Source organism: Lipophrys pholis (genome assembly GCF_963383615.2).
Source record: "Lipophrys pholis genome assembly, chromosome: 1".
Classification (NCBI taxonomy): Eukaryota; Metazoa; Chordata; class Actinopteri; order Blenniiformes; family Blenniidae; genus Lipophrys; species Lipophrys pholis.
The window spans coordinates 46881260-46905840 of NC_137635.1; the positions used below are offsets into that span (position 1 = coordinate 46881260).

The 24581-nt window shown below is 40.2% G+C and overlaps 1 protein-coding gene across 1 annotated transcript in view; it reads left to right on the top strand.

The window, feature by feature from the left end:
• Window positions 1–24581, top strand: part of LOC308113844 (cadherin-18-like) — a gene marked incomplete at its 5' end in the record, with an annotated part of 124098 nt that overhangs the window by 49949 nt on the left and 49568 nt on the right. Inside the window, 2 exons of the mRNA XM_080470361.1 lie at window positions 10497–10791; window positions 12953–13072. Of these exons, the coding sequence (XP_080326487.1) occupies window positions 10497–10791; window positions 12953–13072 (415 nt within the window). The remainder of the gene's footprint in view (window positions 1–10496; window positions 10792–12952; window positions 13073–24581) is intronic.

The following is a 24581-nucleotide window of genomic DNA, read 5'->3' on the forward strand; positions in this document are numbered from 1 at the left end:
CACTGATACTGTGAATAGTAAAATTATCTTTGCCCTGTACTGCCCCATTAAAGCACAGAGAGCTCCTGCTTCAGATGCGTGAAAAGAGGAAATGAATAAATAACAGCCCACAAAGCAGTGAACACAATCCTAGCTCCTCCTGTTGTTTTGTCAGAAGCCTTTAGTGTGTGCAGCAAGACTATAGGTGTTGTGGGGTGCTCATGTGTACATCCTCCCCCAAAGTCTGTGGGAAGAAGCAATAACTCAGGGTTTTGTTTGTCCCGCAACAGGAAACTGTTATTACCATTGAGCAATTTTTTTTACAGTATGGACTCTTTAAGGCCCCGTTTACGCGACAACGAATTCGAGTGTATCCGCAAAACTTTCTTCACTTTTGGGGGGGGTCCGTTTACACGGCACCAGTTTGCGGATGCACTGTATCCACAAAGTTTTTAACCCGGCTCCCAAGGTGGAAAGATTCTTTCACGGCGCATATCCCTCCTGCAGAGACTGCCCGGCGGCAACACAGCCTGTTACTGCGCATGCACATCTCTCCCCCTCCCTCCTGCTCATCCAGTTGTAAACAAACATGGCGGCCGCGGAGTGGTACGACTCGCGGTCCGTATTCTAGTTTTATCGTCCAGATCAGTAGTTTAATAGTTGAGACTCACCCCTGATAGCATGCGATGCATCATCAGTCCATGCGGATGTCGGATGCTCTCCATTTTGTTCACATTTATAGTGTGTTGTTCAATGCACACGTCTGTGTAGTTTCATTAAAAAATCAAGCAACAGCGCCCTCCGGTGGCCGGGCATACTAACTACATTGTTGTCTCTGTGTCGGCTGCTGCAGAGTAAACACACTCCTTTTTTTTTAGCGGATTAGGTGTTGTCACGTGAAACGTTGTCGTGTAAACAGGGCCTAACAGGACTGGTTTGGCATCGTGGATACTCTTAAGGTGGTAAGTTGCTGCTAATTGTAATAAAAACATGCACACACAAGTATTTTTAGGGTACAAATGAGTCTAAAAACAGTTTGGGTGCGACGCCAATAAGATTGGGACAATGTGTAAAATGTAAACCGATGCAATCACACAACACAGTCGAGAATAGCAGGAAATGCTGGAGAAGTTCCCATTTGATGGGAAACAACAGCATCAAAAGACCGGAAGCACTAACAATGAGAGTGTATTGTTCGCTGCACGCATGTGTGTGTGGTTTTATTGCAAAAACAAAACCACAGCACCCACTAGGGGCCTGGCATGTTAACTGCATTGTTTTCTGCATTTTCATGTAAAGGGAAATTGTTTTCAAACTGTTACCATGTTAATGTAAAACTTCTCTGAAATGAAAATGCCAAAACGATGTGTTTTAACTTGAAATGTTTGGGGCCAAAAATAAGTGTTTAAAGAGCATTTCAGAGAGTGAGGGTATCAAAAGTGATAATGGGCGGAAGTTTACGAGTCAAAAAAATCAATACAGACTGCACAAAAACAGCAAGAGACTCAGTGGTGATTCATGGCTTTTAACAGAAAAACTAAACAAAACACATTTTACTCATAATAGAAAACAAAAAATATCCGACGAATAAAACTCAGGAGTGTTATTCTGACGAGCTGGAATCATTTTGTGTATTATTATGACTTTGTGTAATTTGCATTTACTTTGCATTTACAATTCACACTTTGTCTCAACCTTTTTGCAACTGGGGCTGTTCTGACTGCTGAACATGCCTGTGGGTTCGGAGGCAAAGTTGGCAGCGATTGAAGAAAAAAAAAAACACTGTTCTAACTGCTCAGCATGGGGTTGGAAATCAGGTTTGTTCCACTGTGACTGCTGCTGGCAGAGGAAACACAATACAGATCAGGGGGAAAGGGAATCTCAAATGAAATCTGCAGATTCTGTAATGCAACGTCCTGCAATGAGTCAGAAAGAATAGAAATAAGGCTTGCGGTCATGTTTACCTGAAGAAAACTTCCACATTTACTATCAACTGCTTGTTCAAACTCACAATGACTGAATGATGAGGATGAGTGAATCAAGAAAAGATTCTACGTGGGACAAGTTTTCTCGAGAATTTGACTCTTGTTCAGACCTCAGTATTACATAGTGAACGATAGTGTGGCGAACAGCTAATCTATATACTTTAACATCCATAAATGTATTTAATTTGTCTTGTTTTGTTTATCCACTGGTCTTTAAAATGGTGTAAACAACTAAAGTCATGTCATAGTATGAAGTCTGACTGAGAAAAACTAAGAGAATAATAACAGACCTCTACTGTTTAAAGGCATAAACAGGTTTCTAGTAGAACAAAAATATAATAACATTACATTGAGACAAAGTTCTCACATTTAAAAGCCCCAGACACATGGGGATATAAAGTAGATTAAAAAGGTAAAACTGAAGTAGAAAAGTGTACTGAATGCATCCTATTCACACTGAACCTTAACTATACATACTTAGGGCAGGCGTCTCCCTCCATTGTGACCAAAAGAACTGTTTTCATGATTTTCCACAAAATAAAATGTTCCAAAACATACTAATGATCTGAAAATGAAGAAAATACATAAGATTGTATTCATGACATTTCATAGTTTACAATTTGTGCTTCAGAATTTATGAAAAGTGCTATACAAGTGAAGTTAGATTTGATTTAGATATATTTTAACTTCCTATTTTGTTTTTTTGTTACAAACTTTTAGCAATTGTGTTTCGTTTTTCATTGATTTTTGCTGCTTTAGCCATTTCATGCATCTTTACTTGAAAAGTCCCTTATCAGTCCCCAGAAGGGATATTTCTTCACTGAATTGACCTCCCAGTAGCAGCCACCCAGCGTGGTGCTCAGGGAGAGCTGCGAGGACCAAGGGTCTTGTTCAGGCACCCACGGCGCATGTTTTAAGGACTTTATTTTTTAATCTGGACTATATTAGCCTTTCTAGTTATTTATAGTTGATGTGCATGTTCTAATGGTTACAACAGTCTTAGCCATATTAGTAATTCTAAGGTTTAGACTATATTTCATGATATATGTTGTTTTTTTTGTTTTTTTTAAGTAGTTTCAGCTATTTTATAGGTTTTCTTTTGCCATTCTGGCTTTTTTTTTTTTTTTTTTTTTTTTTTAAGCTGTTTTTGACCTGATTCCCTTTCTTTGATTTAAAAGAGCAAAGCTTTGCCACTTGGACACCACACCTCTCCTGAATTTGTGAAAAAAAATCATAAATGTAAATTATTTAATATATGTAATCGTCTCTTAACTTTTTGCTCCTGGTGATGAAATACAATCTCGAGGAGGCTTGAAAGAAAAGTTATTCTCAATCGTCTTTTCATAATATTTATAAACACCTTCATTTATGAAGCAACCCATCAATGTAAGGCAAATAAAAAGATGAACCTAGAATCACAGATAGAACTTTAAGCAATCAAATCTCTTTAGTATGAGATTAAGCAGAATATGTTTGTCAATATTGTGGACTTGGACGCAATTCAAATGGAATTTTATGATTATTTTAAACCAAACAACCACATTTCAAAGGGTTTATGTGTATTTTCTTATTTAATGTGTGCTCACATAAGCGAAAGCATCTCGCATAAATATGTGCAGGACTCGAACCGCTTTGTAGTACGATATATTGCAGCAAGTCTGTCTCTACTAATTAGTTTGTCTTCATTTAAACACAATGAAAAGAAGCATAAAAGGAACTCTGGGAGATACGACTGAAATTGAAATTGTTGGTTAATGCTGACTGATGGTAAACTGCAGAGATTGGACTTGATGCTAAAGCAACTCATAACCACGCAATGCACAGTAATTCCTTAAGTCACTGAGATATATATATATATATATATATATATAGTGCTGGGGAAATTGTAGTTTGTGCTGCATTGCTAAAGACTTTCCCCAGGGATTAATGAAGTGATTCTGAGGTTTTAAAGATATAACAAGTTTATTATGAAGTGATGATGTCACGTAGACCCCCACTTTGTCCAAATTGAACAAAAACAGTTTGTACTGCTTCTTTTTCTGACCTTATACTAACCTCAAGTTGCCCTTTGAGAGAATACGTGCATAGATTCTTACATTTCATACTTGACTGTAAAGAAGAGTTTGTTACAGTCTCATATAAGATCAACATTAATGGTAATAATAATGTTAAAGCAAACAGACCTCTGGTATCGGAATAGCATCAGTATCGGTAGATATCCAAATTCAGGTATTGGGATTGGATCGGAAGTTAGAAAATGTGGATCGGTGCATCCCTAGTTTCATTCCAAAAACAATCAACAGCGCACAGTAGAGGAGCAATATGAAAAAGAAATCATTGTTTTCAACATTTCTGCTGTTTCTGTGTAAATGAACATTGTTTTCAAACCGTAGCCGTGTAAACCCCCCCCCCCCCCCCCCCCCCCCCCCCCCCCTCAAAAAAAAAGCAGAAACAAAACATTTTCACTTGAAACATTGTGTAAACGGGCCCTCATTCTCTTTGAATCAATTGAAAAGAATAACTGGCCATCATTCCCCTCAACTCTAATCTCAGATCTCTCTCCCATAATCTTTTTTATTCAACTCAACATATCATCCAGCCACCCTGGGCTCTCGTCTGATGTCGGCACTGATGAGACGGCGAAGATGGGAGAAAATTCCTGGCACAACCTGGAACTCGTCTTCCCCAAAAGCCCTCAAATCTTTGACTCCACAGTTGTCAATGGGATTAATGCACAGTTTGTTCTGTAGAGGAAAGGATGTTCGGGAAAACCTCCTTATCACGTCTGATCGCTCATGTTTAGTGACGGGGCTTAGTGTAGCACGTCCTGTAGAAGCCATCAGGAGGGAGTTAACCTGTTTAACTGAATAACCTTCACCGCCTGCCCGCCCACGCACTTTTTGATTCCTATTTCACACTATCGGCAGGCTTTTGTTCTCGGAGCTGCAGACGTGCACAGGGGGAAATGCTTCAGCCTCAAAATGTCAAGTCGCTGCGACTTCCTTTGCCAGCTGCTGCCTAGAAACACTGCTGTTTTTCACTCTGCTGTATTTTTATCCCCCTCCGCTTTTGTCTTTGTTTTTTTTTTTCTTTTTTCCATCGTTTCTGCTTTTTTTTTTTTTTTTTAATGTATTTTTTTCTCTTCTTGTGCCAGGCGGATGGATTGTCTTTGTCTTTATAGCTCGCCTTGTTGGAGCTCTTAGTTGCAGTGGGGTTTTTTTTTTTTCCACCTCTGCAGTTCTTTGTGCTCTTGCTCTCTGCTGTGTCAAGATTTGCTCCGATAATTCTTTCTTCTCTAAAACAGTATTTCGGATTGTAGGAATGAGAGTTGGCATGCAGATCGCTCCTCCTTTGTTTTGTTTTTTGTTTTTTTTGCACATACTTCATAATTCTCATGGCCAGAACGCCACAACATTCCTGTGCATGACAATTGCACCATCATCTGTGACCGAGACAAGTTGGACTACTGTAATATATCTTTAAAAAACACAGCCAATATATTAATCATGCCTCGTTGTCATTGTAGATTACATTTATCAATACGAAAAAACCTCAACGCAACCAAACCATGACATGATCAGTACGGTTGAATCAACTTCTCCCTTCTTTCTGCTCCAAAAAATAAGTCAGAAAGCAAAGAGGGTGAGAGAATTCTAAAAATATTGCAGCAGAAGAGACAGAAGAACCGGGTGGAAGAGAATATAAATAGAAAATAAAGGCGGCCAAGGAGTGAAGGGGCCAAGGCTGCATTGTATGAGACGAAACAGCACAAAGGGGGCCAGTGAAGGGCCTTGGTTAAAGGAAGTAACAAAAACCTTTAGACAGAATCAAGGATTCGTTTTATCACCGCATGTAAAAAGGTGGCAATATTTATTTCATTGAGCTCAACACAACAGATGGATATCTCTCAATGTAAGTGCTTGTTCCGACCTGTGCGCTTCCCATTAAACTCATTTGACTTGACATATCCTACCTCCTGAAACACCTGGATCCAATGAACCAGTTGGAATTAAAAATCCACTTTTCTGTGCAGTTTCAACAACTGCTTTCACTCCTCAAGCCCAACAGTAGTTCACTTAGTTTGGAAGGGAGCCTGTATTTATTCTTTCCCGTTGCTGCTGTTGTCAACTAACAGCCCCATCCCATTCAATTACATCGCTTTTTGATGCAACTGTTTTTAAGTTAAGAGAAATATCACTTTTTACTGTTGGCTGGCCCAGACTGGTAAAAAAAACAACCTTCACATTTAAACAGTTTTTCTATTTCGTGGTTCATTGTAGATGTGATCTATATTTTTGCTGGAACTAAACAATTACGATAGAAAATGACTATAATCTCAACATAAAGCCAATTTTAATGACACCTTCTGGAGCCAAATGCAGTGAAATGTAAAAAGAAATTCTACAGCTGTTGCATTATGCATTTTTTAATTTTTTAAACTCAGCATGACAGCATGACTTTGAGGCGAATGCTGGTTTGATTTCAGTGAGGTCGCTCGCTTTCATGGCAGCATCACCGATATCTCAGCTCAGGTCGTAGTGTCGCGCTACTCCAAAGGAAATTTGTTTAAAAATCGATGTTTTCTTTGAAATGTTCACAATTTTCGTTGTGGTTTCTTGTGGGCCGGTTTCGGCCCATGGGCCTTGTGTTTGACGCCCGTGATCTAACGAGATCTTAAGACTTTCTGAGTTTTGATGACCCGTAAAAGTTTCAATAAAAGTTTTTCAAAATTAGGTGAAGCACATGTGACACACTTTTACTTCGGAGGCCATTGCACTCATCATCACCACCGGCTTGTTTGACGTTCCGGTAAGGCTGGTGGTGATGCAGAATGAGCTCTTCGTGAGCAGTTCCTCCCCCTCCCCACCGTGGATGTCTCATGAAGCAACTCGTAAGAATATTGATGTATACTGTGTACTGTGTTCAGGAAATACCACATAGAAAAGAGTTTAAAGCTTTCTGTGCAAAAGAGGTGCACAAAGGGACTGCAAATGGAAATCCTGGCTGTAGTCACATGACTTTAATTTAATTTAATTTCGACAGCAACAAATACAACACAGTCAATTCCACATGAGCAGGTAAAAGACTTGATGGACAGGAATAAAACAACTCATTTTTAACAGGAAGAAACCTGCAGAGCCAGACTTAGGTGGAGACTTTCTGCCGTTCCGGTTGGGGTTACGGTTTTGGTTTCTTTCTTTGAATTATGCAAGACCTTGTTTTTGATTCCTTTTATTAGATGGGATTAGATCTCAGGATTATTGCCCGGGCCGTCTGAACACATCAATATGAGTCTCAGCAACACGCTCATGCCTTCCATTTTCTAACATTACCATGGTGTTGGTAGGCGTAGTTGATCTCCACCTTCCCCTCGTGTTCCTGACAACTCTAGAATGAACTGAACCTTTTGTTTGGATGTACAACCGTGTATCAGACAACAATGTCTATAAATAGTGGATGACCCTTACCTTGGACAAGATCTGGGAGACTATGGTATTGTTGTGGTGAGAGGAAGACTGTGGCTGAAATCAATAAGCATGCTTCTCGCAGGGTTGTGCTGTAAGGTGAAACCTCATGTGAGTCAAGTGGGATGCAGGACATGACATCCACACCATTATGTCTTGCCTCCAAATAGCATGCCACCTTTTGTGCTGAAATTAAGCCCTATTGTTTATGATAAACTGTGAGATGCAGAATATGTTAGTGTAGATATTAGTTGGAAAGCTTTGGTGAAATGCCTCAGTTCTCTTATTCTAAAATGGAAAAGAGGCAGGCTGAACCACATACGGATGGATTATCTCTTTGGAGTCTTCGGAGTGTGTGTGTTGAGATGTTGAGATTCAACAACATGATATGAGAAAAGCAAATGTGATACAAGATGATATGATACGAGACGATGGAATATCAAATGAGGAGATGTGAATTGAGAGAATGCAAAAAAACTCACGTCAACCTCATATGAGCCAAGAACAAAAGAGATGATAGAAACCTTTACCATAGATTGAGATAATATGAAATGTATATGAGGTGATTATGAGATAGCACATGATGAGAGCTCACTCAATTATACAATATGGCTGTAAAAGGGTTACGAGACCAACACCTCACCACTTGCCACTGCCATGGGTTAGTTTTGTAGAAGCAGCCTGTCAATGTAAAGCAAACAATATATAAAATTAGAACCACAGATAGACTTGAACCAATCAAATCTCATTAGTATGAGATTAAGCAGAATATGCCGGTCAACACCGTGGACTTGGATGCAATTCAAATGGAATTTTATGATTATTTCAAACCACCGAAAAACTAAATTTCACCTCGTCTCAATATGTCCAGGATTCAAACCACGTTGTACAACAATATATTGCAGCAAGTTTGTCTTCATTTGAACACAATGCAAAAAAAAAAGCATAAAAGGGAACTCTGGGAGACGCGAGTGAAATTGAAATTGTTTGCAAATGCTGAATGATTGTAAACTGCTAGACAGAGGTTGGACTCATGACTACCACCCAATGCACAGTAATTCCTTAAGCACAAGTTACTGAAAATAATACTTGATTACGGTTACTTATTTGAAGTAGAGTGAAACTACTTTACAAGTTCGTAAAATATGAGTGAAGTTCCTAGTGAAAGCCAGCTTATTGATTTGTCCCGTGCAGTTAGGTCTTGATGAGGTGCACTTAGCTGTGTAAATATAGTGTTACTGTGACATTATTGACTCATTGAGTTCAGCCGAATCCATTTGATGAAGAAAGATGCTTTATAAACGGGATGATAGCATTTCTTCAAAGACCTTTATTCACAACCTGATAAGAAGAAGAAACCATCTAAAGAGCTGGGATGAGTTAGCATCATGCAGACAGAAGCGGACGGTTCTGAGGATATCATATACGGAGAGACTAACATTGATTTGAACACGACGAGGGCATCACAGCCACTGTGAATGCAGGCCACTATAGCGTCAGTTCACCTGTCTTATTTCTTTGTTGCAATTAGAGATTAGATTATAACATTCAAAGTGACACAGCGCATGATTATAGGTTATATTGAAAGATGAGATGTTGTGAAATGCGACATAAAAGAAGATGTTCCGATGTGACACAAAATGACACAAATGTGGCGGATTCAAGGCTGTATGAGAAAATTGAATATGATAAAAGACAGTTCACAAGATGGAATTATGTGGCAGAAGTATAACGAAAATGAAAAGACATTGCAAGATCATCACGAGACAATAAGATACAGAATGAGAGGAAATGATCTGTCATTTGAAACAAGATGACAGAATGTGAGACATTAGGACATCATCTTTATTCCTGTGATAGTTTTCTTAAGAAATGCAAAGAATCCTATGCTTTGGATGTGACATACAGTATACATTATTCACAAACAAGCAATTGCATCCATTTCAGATTATTAAATGCATCTTGGACGAACGTGGTTCTCATGGTCGTCGTAGGTGAAACATCGAAAGGATATGATTAGAAAAAGACATCTAAAATGAACGGCTGTTCTTGTGCACAGACATGAGGTCGTGGTGACTTTTGGTGTATAGCTAATGAAATCAGTTTGCATTTGAGTGAACGTTTGTTCAATAATATCTTTGATGAGTTAAAATGAAATCACAGGAGAATTAAAGAGACGGAAAGAATGAGAAAAAGCCTTTGATGAAATATGCATGCCGCCGCCGATCCAAGCACAGTACCCTTTTTTAGATTGAAACGAAAGCCATTAGATGGATGGAATATATGGTTGGAGTTGTATTATTTTACCTGAGACAGGCGTAATTTCCCGTTTCTCGAATTCCCACAGAAACAACAAGCAGAAGTCTTTTTCAGAGAGCATGACACCTCTTTGTAAATTGAACTAAGCGTCGTGGTTCAGACGGGGTGGCAGATGAACTCTCATTGTTGCTGTTGTTAATTCCGACTTCCTGTGTTATCACTACTCAATCTCCACAGCAGGTCAGGATGACCCTGAGGCTCCTGGGAAAGGTCTCAGCGATCTCATCTGCAGCTGGTTTTCTCACGTTCAACTGGACATTTGTTATTTTAGACCTTTGCTGTTTGATTGATCTCTTCTGACATACAAATAATGTGAATTTCTGTTTCATTACCTTGAATGTAAAAATCAAAAGTTTCAGAGAATGTATATTTTTGACAACTCAAGGTACCTTAGGCTATCACGCTTGTTTCGTAGGTGTGTCATTTTCACTTTGGTTCTTCGACCCAGTACTACTTCCAGCTCATGATATGCTAACTTGTTCTGTCACACTCTGCTTTTTCCCATTTCCTGAGACAGGAACTTGTTTCAGATTCTGAATCTTTTGTACAACCTGTCACGCACCAATCCTCCAGCTCTCCTGCTTCTCCTTCCTCTGATTCGATAGCTGTACCTCCCATTGCCCGCTCCTCACCATTAACTGACCACTTATCTTGACACTTGACTATTACTCTCCATTACATACTTGTCGGACACTTTGCCGCACACTCCCTCCCTCCCTGACTCATTTTCTCCTTCTCACATATCCAGCTCCACTCCAACTCTGACAAGGGTGATGGCTCGGTGCGCTACATCCTGTCTGGAGACGGGGCCGGGTCAATCTTCATCATTGATGAGACGACGGGAGACATCCACACAGCTAAGAGCCTGGACCGTGAGAAGAAGTCCCAGTATGTTCTCCACGCCAGGGCCATCGATAGGTGGACGAACCGCTCGCTGGAGGCTGAGTCAGAGTTCATCATCAAGGTCCAGGATGTCAATGACAACGCTCCAACATTTCCCAACGGACCATTCTCAGCCACAGTGCCTGAATTGTCTGACGTCGGTAAGATAAGCCTCAAGCCAGTTTTTTGTTTTTTTTCTTCTAATGTTGTAGACACAGATGTAGGAAAGTTGTACTTGTACTTGTAGTTGTACTGAACCCTGAGCCTGTAATGTCTATGTAGAGGTTGTCTTTGGAAATATTATCAGTTACACATGTACTCATTAAACTAAAACATGTCAAAATACAGAAAGTGTGCTTTGGCATCAAGGGGTTTCTGATGTTTGTAAAATATTAATTTAAAATATTTTGGTAATCTTTACAGCTCAATCCATTTAGAAAAAAAAAAACACAAACATTTACTGTGCTGTACTCCTCGAGAGCAATCTTGGTCCCAAGACTGGTCTTGACTCTGTCTCAGCCCATTAAAGGAAAACAATCCGATAACTACCCACTAAAAGAACTAAACAAGAAACAAACCCAACCACGACTTGAACTTGGGAAATTCTTGCAATAATGTGCCAACATGTGGCCCCTTCTTATTTATGCTAAACAACAACAGCAACAAATATAACTTTACCCCTTTTTTCTAATTTCACATTCAGTAGAAATACCTGCTCCAGTTCTTCAGTTTGTAAGGCTTTTCTTCAACAATAATGGTTTCAGATTCAAGTCTGAACTGTCAGGGTTTTGTATCGCACATTTAACATAATTGGCTTCTGAAAATATAAATCAAATCTATTACAGTATTTCTCTGGAAATACATTTACTACATATGGCCTAAAATCACTTGTAAATGGTCTCATGGGGCCCAATGTCTCTGGAAAGTCTGGACTTGATGAATTGTCTCATGGATTTATTCAAGCACCTCCTTGACATAGGCAAAGCTATTTATTATTGACAACCATGTAAAAACCAATGTGCAATTTAGAAGCTCTGTATCTTTCTCTGTTGATTATAAGCAGAGCAAACACTGACGACCAGCCCAAAACGTTCCCGAAGAGAAAAATGAAAACACAATCTGAAGCCTTGACTTCATTGATTGACTTGTTGATATTTGCCACTTTAGCTGCGAGCGGGATGACAAATTGGTAGAAGATAACACTTTTCACAATTCCTGGTTCTTCGCTACAGCATAAAGTCCTTGTTTACAATATAGCATTCTCTGTTCAGTTGTAGCAGCAGATGCTACTTAGTGTTTAATTCACACTCTGTCAAATGCCTTTTTAGACAGAATTAGTACGCTATGAAAGCAGTTTACATCCCAGTGTCCCTGTGAGGAGGTCAGAGCCATCAGTGCATGAGCTGCTGTTTAACAAGTGAAATTGAAAACATTCAGCGATAGTCAAGCTGATATTTTCATCTAGACGGTATCTGAGTTAATCAAACTTGTGACAAATATATGTATATGGCTGAATGTGGATTCTATCTAATTTACCTTCAAGAAGATTCCAGAAAGACATGGACACAGGAAGTCTAAGCCCTCAGCCAATACTTTTTTTTTTTTTTTAGATCCTTTGAACATATTCTATAGCCAACCAACTTGTTTTGTACACAGCCTAAATGAAGGCTCAGCCAGTCTTCTAACTTACAGCCCACAAGCTTATACACTGATGCGATAAGTTGTGATCTCTTTTGACCTGGGGCCAGCAGCCTCTGAATCAGCCAGTCCCAGCCCTTCATCTGTATATGAGACCCACTGGCTCACAACCGGGCCAGCTTTAAGGTGGTAGTCTAATCCGGTTTATGCTGATGAGAATTCCAGGAGATGGGACTATAGAAAGCCTGCTTAGAAAGAAAGAAAGAAAAAAAAGACGTAAGACATAGCGCACAATCCATCCAATGGGACTAACTTGTAGTTCCATGTCTTGCCCAAGGACACTTTGACATGTGGACATGCGAAAAACAAACCTTCAACCATTCAATGTTATAGATGACTATATGACTGATTGTATTATATTAGCGATAGACCCGCCTACATCTTACTAATTTGTACCTGAAAATGTACCTTTTCCAAATATGCAAAACATTCTCACTGGGAGGTGAGATAAAAGTCGAATGGTTGTAACATTTTCTCAAATCAGTTTAGCACATTGGTAACATGTAACAGAATAACAACAGCTTTGAGTAAAACTACTGGAACATATTTGCAAGTGTTTCTTTGTAGTTCCCATTGTTGTTGAGTCACTACCATATTAATAATTTGATCTTCACTTCTTTGCAGGGACATCAGTTTTCCAGGTGACAGCCTCGGACGCAGACGACCCGACCTATGGCAACAGTGCCAAGATAGTTTACAGCATCCTCGAGGGGCAGCCCTACTTCTCTGTGGACCCCAAGACCGGTAAGGCCACCACCTCGTCCGACTGTTTGAATAGGTGGAAAGCAACTGATTGGAGAGAAAATGTGTTCAGCTTTGCTTGTTGATTAGTACGGTGTACAGCATTGGGAAGGAAAAGCCTCTCAGGCGTGGAAAGCAGGATAAAGGAAAGTTTCATCTGGATTTGTGTCGTTTTGACCAAATGATGTTTATTTGTTTCTTCCTTGTGTGAACAGGCTTTGATTCTCGGAACAAACATAAAGAAACATTGAGATGCTGAGCTTTGTTGACAGCTCAGTTTGATTCAGAACTAATGTTTGTATTTATTACCACAACAGAGTCTTGTGTACCAGATGACACATTGTGAATTTATAGTTTAGGACTCCCTGTTTTGCATGCTGATGACAGGATTTAACCCCTGTGGCGCTTACATGTCAGCAGTGTTGTCAATAACACCACTAGTTTTGACATAATGGATTTCTATCATAAAATATAGTTTTGGTGGACTTATTACTTCTGTTTAACAATGAAAAAAGCCACAGAGCTGCTGTTTGTCTCTTTCCCCTGAGTTGAGGGTCGGCATTAACGTTAGTGTTGTCATTAGCAGTGCTGTTACAATTCAACTAAGCTCCTGTTTACTAGTAGAGCAGCAGATAGTTAATAATGAACTGCACTGACCCTGGCCCCATTTACACAACGACCTTTTCAAGTGAAAACGGAAAAACATTTATTAAGTTTTTGTGGATTCTTTTACACCAGTGCTCGCCGACCTTTTTATGTAGTAAAAGTGTTTAGAGTAGATGGACAATAACAACAATGGCATCCTCCAGAGTGTCATGACTCGTAGTCGATATTCTCCTGAGATTTAGTAGTTTTATAGTTGAGGGTCATCGTGAATGTTTATAGTGTATTGTTCTCTGCGTTCAGCTCCATCACAAAAACAACCAACAGCACCAACGTGTGGCCTGGCATGCTCACTACAACGTTTTCACCATTTCTACTATTTCTGTGGAGAAGGACATCGTTTTCAAAACATTGGCATGTAAACGTGAAACTTTTGTGAAACGAAAACACAAAATTATGCTTTTTCACTTGAAATGTTGTGAAGTAAGCAGAGCGCCAAGAGACCACTCACAAATAGGAATTTATCCAAGATTATTTTTCTATTTGTTTGCTTGATTTTACCTTGGGTTGACTGAAAGTGACACTGAGTCCTCACAAGCACAATATGAAATGTAGCAGCGCACAGCTGACATGGGGAGATTCAGAAAAGATTGCAAGACGTAACACAGATAATGAATATCTTATAATGATGCCTGAAGGGGCGCTAGCTGAGGAAATGCCTCTCAGTACGACAACAGTTGCATCTCTGTAAAAGGCTGAGCTAATTTGCATCGTAAAAAGCTTTGTGTTTTGTACATTAATATACTATAACTCCTCCCAGTATTTTGTGTGATTTAGTAAACCCTGGATATTTCATATTTGTGAAGGAAAATGTACTAAAGTGTTGATGTCATTACTTGATCAGCTTGTAGACGTGCCTGGAATATCAAGTTTGTACCTGTTTTTATGTGCAAAAACATTTAATATATCTTGCTTAAATGATATAGAATCTGCCCAGATGACCTCTGAGTAGCGGTTTACCATCAGTCAACATTGGCCAACAATTTAGAATTCACCTTATTTAGGCCCTGTTTACACGGCAATGTTTCAAGTGAGAACACCTTGCCTATTAAAGAAAAGTTGCATTTACACTGCAGCAGCAGACACACTGACAGCGATGTAGTTAGTATGCCTGGCTACGGGAGGGCGCTGTTGCTTGTTTTTGTAATGAAATCAAACAGACACGTGTGCAAAGAACAATACACTATAAACGAGAACTCGACATTCGTATGGAACGGACGACGAAGTGGATGCTATCAGCGGTGAGAGTTCTGCCTTGGGAGTCGGTACATAAAAGTGACGGTTGCACTTTTTTCCCACTTCATATTCCTTGTCACTCAGGGCTTTAGATAAGCTGGACACAGTGTAGGAACTATCAAACTTGTACCTGTTAATATACGTACAAACCTTTAGTAAATTTAGTAAAAAAAATTTTTTACATAAAATTAGCATTAGTTTAACGCCACTATCGCCGTGATGTATTAGTGGCCCTAAATATACACCCTCCTCCCTTTCTGCTGTCGTCTGTGTGTTGGTAGTTGATTTCAGCTCTTTTGTTGCTCCTTCGACTCGTTGTCATTAGTTTATAAATCGCTTTCTTTCAAGAAATGCTCACATCCAAGATAAAGAGCATTTATAGTGCTTACAGTTCAGCTAATTCACTACAATGTGCAAATAATAAGACAGGCAAAATTAAGAGATCATTTAAAGTTTCTTCACCAGGTTCACCAGTATTTTTTTTCTTTGCAGTAACTTGTGAAGCTGGTCCAAGATCGTACAATTAGTAACTATACTCAGTAGTTTCTACATAGTGAAATAATAGAAGTTAATGGGGATATATGTACACAACTACCAGCCACTTTCTTTCCATGTCCATTTCTCCATTGTCAATAATTGTAACCACTTTAATCCTGTTTTAATCTGCAAGCTGTGAACCTAACCATGCAGTGTGTGTGGCGCATGTAACGACATAATTCTTTGATTTAGGATTGAAACATGATTCATGTGTTGCATCAGTGTATTAAAGACAAATGCGTTCCAAGTATGTTGAAGCTCTGCTGTGTAATTCAGGATGACTGTATAGAAACGATGAACAAAGAGACAGCTCTCCAGATGAAAGCCCAACAGTCCGGGTCATAAACCCCGCGTCTGACATCTTAACCAAAAGGTAGATGAGCAAAAATTAAAAAGTCAAAGGAAACCTGGAGAAATGTTTGTTTCCCTTAAGGCGGATTTGTCAATGTGAGTCATTTTTATGAGGCTGATCGACGTTTAAGTTTTAGTCCATTCATCTTTGAAATAATCAGATGTTGGAAGCAAAATAAGGCAGTCTGAAACGAGCGGAGGGGATTATCGAAGACTCATTTTATGCAACTTGGTATCTAACTATGCAATTTGTGTGGAAAAGCTGCTGTTTTCCTTCTGTCAGGGAGCTCTAATGAACTCCTGTGTCATTGTATCTAAAGCCCCACAAGACACACTGCAGTGGTTTTTATTTCTCACACAATGGGACATATGAGGAGAAAGAAGCATAACGCATTTTAATTAAAGATGAAATCTCTCTGTATTCATCAGCTTATCGATAGCAGGCTTAAAAAATTTTTCCCTTTGTCGGAGCGGTGTGCAAGCCCGGCACCGAGCGCGTTGGAAATGAAGTGGCTGCTGCTGTTGACAACATGTCAGCAGGGACAGAATCCAGAGGAAAAAAAAAAAAGGCTTTGTGTGAAGAAATGCTCTCTGTCCCGCATCCTCACACCCACGTCCCACTGCTAACCCTCCCAAACAAAAGCTTCCCCAGATATGTAACTCGGCCCATTAAAGACGCAAAAGAGAAGGCCTGGTGGAGACGGCACACACTGAATATCAAAGTGTTTTCAGTGAGATTGCTTTTCAAAGCATATTCCACTCAATGTGAATGGAATTAACTGGAGACAGAAATAGAGGCTTCAGTACACAAACCTCTGTATCTGTGTGTGTGTGTGTGCGTGCGTGCGTGCGTGCGTGTGTGCGTGTGTGTGCGTGCGTGTGTGTGTGCGTGTGCGTGTTTGTTAGTCCACACAAAGACGGCTTCATCCAGCTCTGAGGGGAATCTGGTTATTTTGAGCTTCTCATCACTTCATTGATATTTATGCAGCGGTTATTGAGTTCTCATCTTAGTAAAATAGACAATATGTCTGCTTACCGCTACTGGGCTAAATAGAATCTGATTAATAATGTGGCACTCTCAAAGTACACACACATTGCTCCAGCAAAGTGGATTTCCTCGCTGTGCTTGTCACATTGAATTTCTCCCAACATTTGAATTGGAGGAAGTAAACTTTGTGCATATTTGGTTCGGGCGTGGAGAGAAAATAATGAGACCTGATTTGAAAAAAATGTATTCCATCCTACAAACACAAGAGAAATCCTTCGGGGTGATTAGTAATCGGGGAGTTTTGGCAGTTGATCCCTCACGTATGGCTAATAATGTGATTTAGAGTGCAAACACACTTTTATAAATGTACCTGTAAGGCAGTAATGTCAAATTTACACCAAAACGTGGGACAATGCTGCAACAGGTAAAAATAAAAACTGCAAAATTTCAACAAAAGAAGCTACTGTTCCTCCTTTATCCTATGGCAGTAGGACACAAGTAGAAAAAACACATATTAGGTATTAAAACTAAAAAATTTATTTGTATTTGAAATGTATTTTTGGTGCCAGCAGTATGTTAGGACAGACGTGTTTATCGCTGTCTGCATCAGCCTTTCAGTAACACTGAAAGCAAAAGTCTTAAAGGTCAAGTACAGAAGTTCCTCTTGCTTGATGTGCCGTCAGTTAAAGGTCATTGATCATATCTTTTACTGAAATTGAAACCTTTTCAGTTTTTGGTTAATCTGGACAGCAATCAGCTCAAGTTAGCACACTTAGAGCACCTGTCAATATATCTTTTTACTGAAGAAAAGTACGGAAACAGTGTAACACCTCTGCAGTTGTGTTGTTGTTGCAATGATTCAATGATTATGTACTGTTGGTTCCCATTATTTTATGGTACTTGAATGCACCGTGAGGAGACGGACTGCCTGTGTGTGTGTGTGTGTGTGTGTGTGTGTGTGTGTGTGTGTGTGTGTGTGTGTGTGTGTGTGTGTGTGTGTGTGTGTGTGTGTGTGTGTGTGTGTGTGTGTGTGTGTGTGTGTGTGTGTGTGTGTGTGTGTGTGTGTGTGTGTGGCCCTGTTGGAGGAGAAGTAATGGAGGAGGAGCTTTACAGACAAGAAATTCGTCCTGCGGGATGCTACGATAGTAACGCACACTGACGTGGAGAAGTACCTTTAATCCTTTAATCTGATTACTGGTTTGGTAAAAAAAAAAAGTGGTCATATTAGAGTAACGCATCACTAAGTAACGCATTACTGGCCTCACTGCACACAACGTTTTCAAGTGAAAACAGAAAACTTTTGTTGTGTCTTGGGGGTCCGTTTACGCGACAACGGAGTCAATGAAAACAGAACTTTTTGATAACAGTTCCGAAGGTGGAATTGGTGGGATTTGGAAACGGTCCGTCTTCATGGTAACAGAAAAAACACAACTTTTCAAAAACTCTCTGATTCTGCCTCCAAGGAAACAGGAGAAAATGCAGCTTTTCTGACATGCTGCGGCTGCACACCACGGACGTAGCAAACAGTTCTTCTGCACATGCGCGAGTAGATGGAGAATAACAACAATGTTTGCCTCCAGAGCGTCATGACTCTCATGAGTCCATGTTCTCCTGGGACTTGGCAGAATAGGATAGAATAGAATTGAATAGCTCAGTTGGTAGAGCATGAGACTCACAATCTCAGGGTAGTAGGTTTGTGTCCCATGCCGGGCGCCACCTTCCCGTGGGCTCACCACCTGCAGGAAGGTTCTTAAATGGTGCGATGTGATCTGGGTGACGGTGCTCAGACTGTCACCCCCGCGACCCGGAAACGGATAAGCGGAAGAAAATGAATGAATGAAAGAATTGAATAGAGATACTTTATTAATCCTTGGGGAAAGTTCTTGTTCTGCCGTTTCTGTGTAAACCGACATTATTTTCAAAACGTTGCCGGATGAATGATGAAACATTCCGGAAACAAAAATGCAAGAATGATACATTTTCAACGGACACACCGTCGCGTTAATGAGGTCTTGGACTGGACTCTCACAGTGAAGCCATGCTATATATGATATTGTCTAGAATAGTGGTTCCCAAACAAAATATTAACACTTCCTAGAACATTTTCCTAGACCTGCATATTTCTGTTAATTTGAACGTTTCTATTAAACAATATGACGATGAATTATTAAAGGTCAAGACCATTTAAGAGGCTTTTTTTTTTTGTCTGCCTCAAGACACTGTGAAGATAAGGGTAATTAAAAGGTGTGTTTTCATCTCTGCACTAAGCACATTTGAGGGATAAAAAAGTTAGTGCTGCACAAATTGGCTCGTTAGAAGGTCACGGCGCTAATGGAGGAATAATTGAAGTAGATTCACACTGGGAAAAACAACACTTGGCCTGATGAGATGTGATCAGTTTTCCACAATACGGTCTGATGTAGGGAAGGTTTGCATTGATAAGAATGGGCCCGACACACACACATACACACACACACATACACACACACACAGAAACCATTCTGTGAACAGCTTGCAATTAATATAGCATCCGACAAATCGTTAGCTCAGACCGAAAACTCTTCAACATTCACGGTTGTAAGGTGATGTCAACATCCATTAAGCTTGTGAACTTGTTCAGGATGACTGTCGCACTGTATTGCCCAGAGATTGAAGGGTTCCATATTCATTGAGCAATCTTTTGTAAACCTGAACGTTCTCTGGACCCCCTTTTGGTTGAATCTTTCCAATATTTTAAAGTGTTCCAATGCACACGGTTTTCTGTGTTCATGTTAAAGGCGCTCAGATATACTCAGGTTTGCGGTTTCGTTTCAGAAACATTTTTTGCGTTTGCTTGGCAACATTTTGAAAATGACGTTTGTTCGCACAGAGGTCAAGGTGTGGCTTTTTCTAAAAGTTGCATTTTCAGCGTCTCCGAGTAACGTTGTCAAACGGACACCCAGAGCACAAAGAAAGTTTTCCATTTTCACCTGAAAGCGTGTAAACAGAGCCTCAGATGTACTCGGATTGGCATAAACAATGGTTATTATATCAGGCACACGGAGTAAAAGCAACGGACATCACTGCGATGTTGCTCAGTGCTGTATGAAGATTTTAATCATTTTGTTTCATTGGTTTCTTTGTTTGACCAATCTTGTGAATATTATTGAGACTTGTAAAAGAAAGGAAGTGGGGAAAGTACCTAAGATTTTTATCCTGCCATGGCAGACAGGCAGTAAAATGAAAGACCACCCGGAGTATATCTATAGCTAAATATAGGTAATCTAGCAAATTATAATTACAAATCCAAACTTTTTGTCAATGCTAAGCCCGATATAAACAAATGGAAACAAATAAACTGTTGAAACAGGCAGGAAATGAGCAATACACTGCCATCCATTCTGGTATTAGTCACACCACAACAAGTTTGAAGATGAGAATGATTAAATGCCATCAAGCAAAACCGAAAAAAAAAAGTTTTTTTTTTTTTGTGATGTGTTGATGTTTTAGCAACTTGGAACATGCTCAGTGATGTTTAATGCAGCTCTGCTAGAAATGCGACATTCATATTTCAAGAACTGTCCCCAGGAAGTACAACACTATACAACTCAGTGCACCCAGAAAAACACTGTTTGTGTTTTTTCTTTCTTTTTTCTTTTTTTTTTAAACTACCTTGGGTTCGGTGTTTCCCGTGGTATGAGGTTAGATAATAAAAAACACAGACTGAATGGGCACGGCACCAGCTGTCCTCCCCCTCTTCTCTCCCTCGGCCACAGCTCTGTCTCATTCTCTCCTCTCTCTCTCTCTCTCTCTCTCTCTCTCTCTCTCTGTTTAATTCAACATTTCTCCACTCTCTGACTGCTCTTCCCTCGTCCTCCCCTCTGTCACTCTCTTTGCTCTCGTCATTTTGCCGGCAGAGGTTTCCGTCCCACCTGGAGGGATTTGGGGGTGTTGGTCTCTTCTGAGTGATTTAGAGAAAGGATCCATTAGCAGTCCTTGGGCGAAGTCAGGCACAGTTAATGTCCTCATCGTGGTGGTCTTCAGAGACTCCCAGCAGACAAGGTCAGCCATGACAGCCCATGCTCACCAGCATTCAGGAGACCATGAACACTTCCTACATGGAATTACACTGGTGAGGGGGTTTGGTGGGATTGTCACATCAGTTTTGCAGGAAGTAAATATTTTTGTTGCTGATATGTGTTTGTCATATTTTATATATTAGATTTTGACTGTTTTTGTTATTTTTTTTAAAAAATTCTATCTATACCTGCTTTTCTGCCCCTTTCCACTGAAACCTGAGAGCACATTACAACCCGTGGGCTCTGACCGAACTGTGGGAGCCCACAATGTTTCCAATGCATGTGAGGTTTAACAGTTTTCCCTATGTGTATGCGCACATGTATTTCGTTTCCCCACCGTAGAATAGACACAGAGGTAGCCAGCACAATACCTGCTCACACCACGTAGCTCAAAAGGACCAAGGGGCATGTTCTAAAAATAGCCATCGGTTCGACGGGTCATGATTTAAAGGTAGGAGTTATTGACCTTCTTAAAAAAATAGTACCAAGGAGATAAATTGTACGAGAATGTATTAATTGGTGTGACCTAAATACAAATCTAGATTTGTTAAGAACTGTCAAAGAATCTATTCTGTTGGAACTTATTTGACACACTCACATTACAGGGGAACTATGAATTGCCGGTCCCCATATGAGAAATGATGACTGTTTTATGTGAAAGCACGTTAGATTAGATGAAGGTTGCAGTTTGGCAAGCAGTAGTTGCAGCTGGATATGAAGTACGTTTGGAATAATTCAACATAAGTCAGTGAAATGTTTCCAAAAGGCTAGGACACAGGTGGGTGCATACGCAGTGAGACCCATGAATAATAACAACTATCACACAGCTTTCAGCAGCTTTTAAACCACCTCAGTAGATTTGATAAGAAATAAGCGTTCGTTTGATCCGTATCAATACATATCGCAGTGGTTCGTCCTCTCAACAAGAAGATCCTAGTCAAGAACATTTAACCCGAGACAGACTCAAGACCAGAGATATCAAAGACCAAGACATCAAGACAAGACCAAGGCTTTCAGAGGCTGAGCCTGAGACAAGGCCCAAGATTTTGAAAATGTGTTCATAAAACCAAGACCGGTCTTTATGTTCCTCTCACAGTCCAAAAACAGACATTCTGAGATGGAATAAATGGACTGACAGATGGCTGAATGTGCCTTATAACTTCTTAGCTTCATAACTGGTTGTTCAGCTTAATGTTATTCCTTCATTATTTCATTTACAAGGAAGAATTTTTGTGATAATATTTGTTGCAAACATCTGTGAGGAGATCCATCTATGCCACTTTATCAAGTTCACGGTCACGGAGCACAACTAACTCAAGGCACAAGTAGCATATAACCTGGACAGGACACTAGTAAGTAACAAACCTATTGGAAAATTGTGGTCAACAATCAGCCTCTAATGCATGTTTTTGGACTGTTGGGAGGAAATTAGAGTCGCAGGTGAGATTCAGACTTTACACAGAAAGGCGCTCACTATGAGGTGAGACCATGAATCATTGCCCATTGTATACCCTTCAGTGTATATAATCAATGCTGACTATTCATTTCAGATTTGATATTTCTGTTTTATTCCTGTGACACTTCAAATGTATGAAGATTTTTATATTGCACTTCCCTTGAAGGTCCAGACGCTCAATGGCTTCTGAGTGGAGTCCACAAACACCCAACAGTCTCTCATGAGGCTCTGCGCTCTTGAATTATTCACTTTGTTGCTTTGTTTACCGCCGTGTTGCTGGTCAGAGGTGTTTTACACCGCAGACAGAGCATCGGTTTTTTTTCTCTTTAGAACATCCTATAAATCCCTCCTTTAAGGCACATTAAAGTGTTACAGGTAAGCAACCACACACATTAGAAGAGTGGGAAATTAGTCCCGAGGTCATTACAAAAAAAGAGAAATTCTGCACTTGTACGGAAGATTTCTTTAAAGAGCGGGATTTTCTAACAAAATCTCGCCTGCGGGGCACCCACCTTCCCCTCAACTTGATCAATAATCTGGATATGATCAGCATGACGGCTGGCGCTTTCCAAGCACACATAGGAAATGAATTCCAGGCTTTTGACCGAACACTCGGCTGCCAGCTTCTCCCGGAGGCAAGCAGATGAATGCCAAAGGCTTGTTTAACATGTTGTAGAGCATCTGACTGGGCTGACAGATGAATTCAGTGGTGTAGGCAGGTGGGAGCCGAACACAGTGTCTTGGCTTGAATTCACTTAACATTGGTGAGGGAGGGAGGGAGGGAGGGAGGGAGGGAGGGATGGATGGAGGGAGACACAAAAAAGAAAAAGTTGATAACACAAACGAGGGCCGAAACTGTGTGAAGAAATGATGATCGAGGCAAAATAGAAAAAATGAGTGGGAGACATGTTTTTTTTTCTTGATCGTGTATTTAGGGGTTTCAACCACGTCGTGCGGTCATTGGCTGTTCGTTTTTCGTTCAGTTCTTTTCCACAACATTTCTAAGCAGAACTCTTTTACCGCTGTTCAATTTGACAACGACTTCAAATTTTCTCGAGACGGACATAGTCTGAACAGCAGGATTTGTTGCTTCAAAACCTAGAAAAGTACTGGTATTCTATGAATAATGATGGAATCTTCACACATCACTTTGCTAACACTATTTGAAGAAAGTTACTCAGATAAAGTTTTTTTGTTATACCAGCCACACTTGTGTGCGCCATTCGCCATTGTGCTGGATCAAATCTTCTTTCGACAACATTCTCAAAGAACTGGGAGATTTGTCAACGGGGCCAAGTGAGAGCCACGTCATTGCAAAACGTGGTACGTCAGTGATTTCACCAATTTTAGCGCCGCCAGCGTTCATACAAGAACGGGGACGGACTGTATTCATCGGTTTAGTCCAAATTGCTCCATCTAGCGGACTGAACCTTGCATGCTGACCAAAGAGCCAGAAAACATTGAGTCTCTCCGTCGCTCTATTGCTGGGTTTTTTTTTTTTCATTTCCATCTGGTTTTACTCCGGAGCCCCGGAGTGGCCAGAGAGAAAAAAACTAATAATAACGTGTCAATGAGCTTGGGTCTTATTTTTCCAACATTTGGGCATTACATAGTGAATTTCTGCTCCTTTTACTATATTTCTGGATGTGTCTGAATCAAATGCTTCAACATCGGAGAAGAATGGAGGTGTAGAATGATAGAGCGCAGCTCTACAGCCGTTTCCAATGGCAACCGCCGTGAACACACTGATTAAAGTTCTCTTTCACAGGAAGCGCCAATATAAGGCTCATTTTAGGGGCAAACATATCCAAGCTTTCATTTACAGTAGTTTGTAGTTTTTAAGTTGCTGATGAAACCAAAAGTATTCATTATAAAGAAGTTCTGTGGGTTAGAAAATACTATTGGAGCGTCTCATAGCGGAGAGCAATGCAGCCGCATGCAGACCTCAGCCTGTGGTCAAGACCAGGAAGTGAAGTTAGTCACAATGATGTTACCACGAAAAGCCTGAAAAAAAAACGACAATGGTAAACTGCTTCTAAATTATATGTCCGACGCACTTACAGGGCAGCACAGGAGCACGGCGGTTTCTGTATGATTTTTAGCCATGCAACTGTCTTTAGATTGGTTCTCTCGCATACAAGGCTTTGACCAGATTTTACATCTTACACATTACAGATGATGTAACCTCCTGGTTCTGGGCAGTTTGCCAAACCTCAGCTGAGA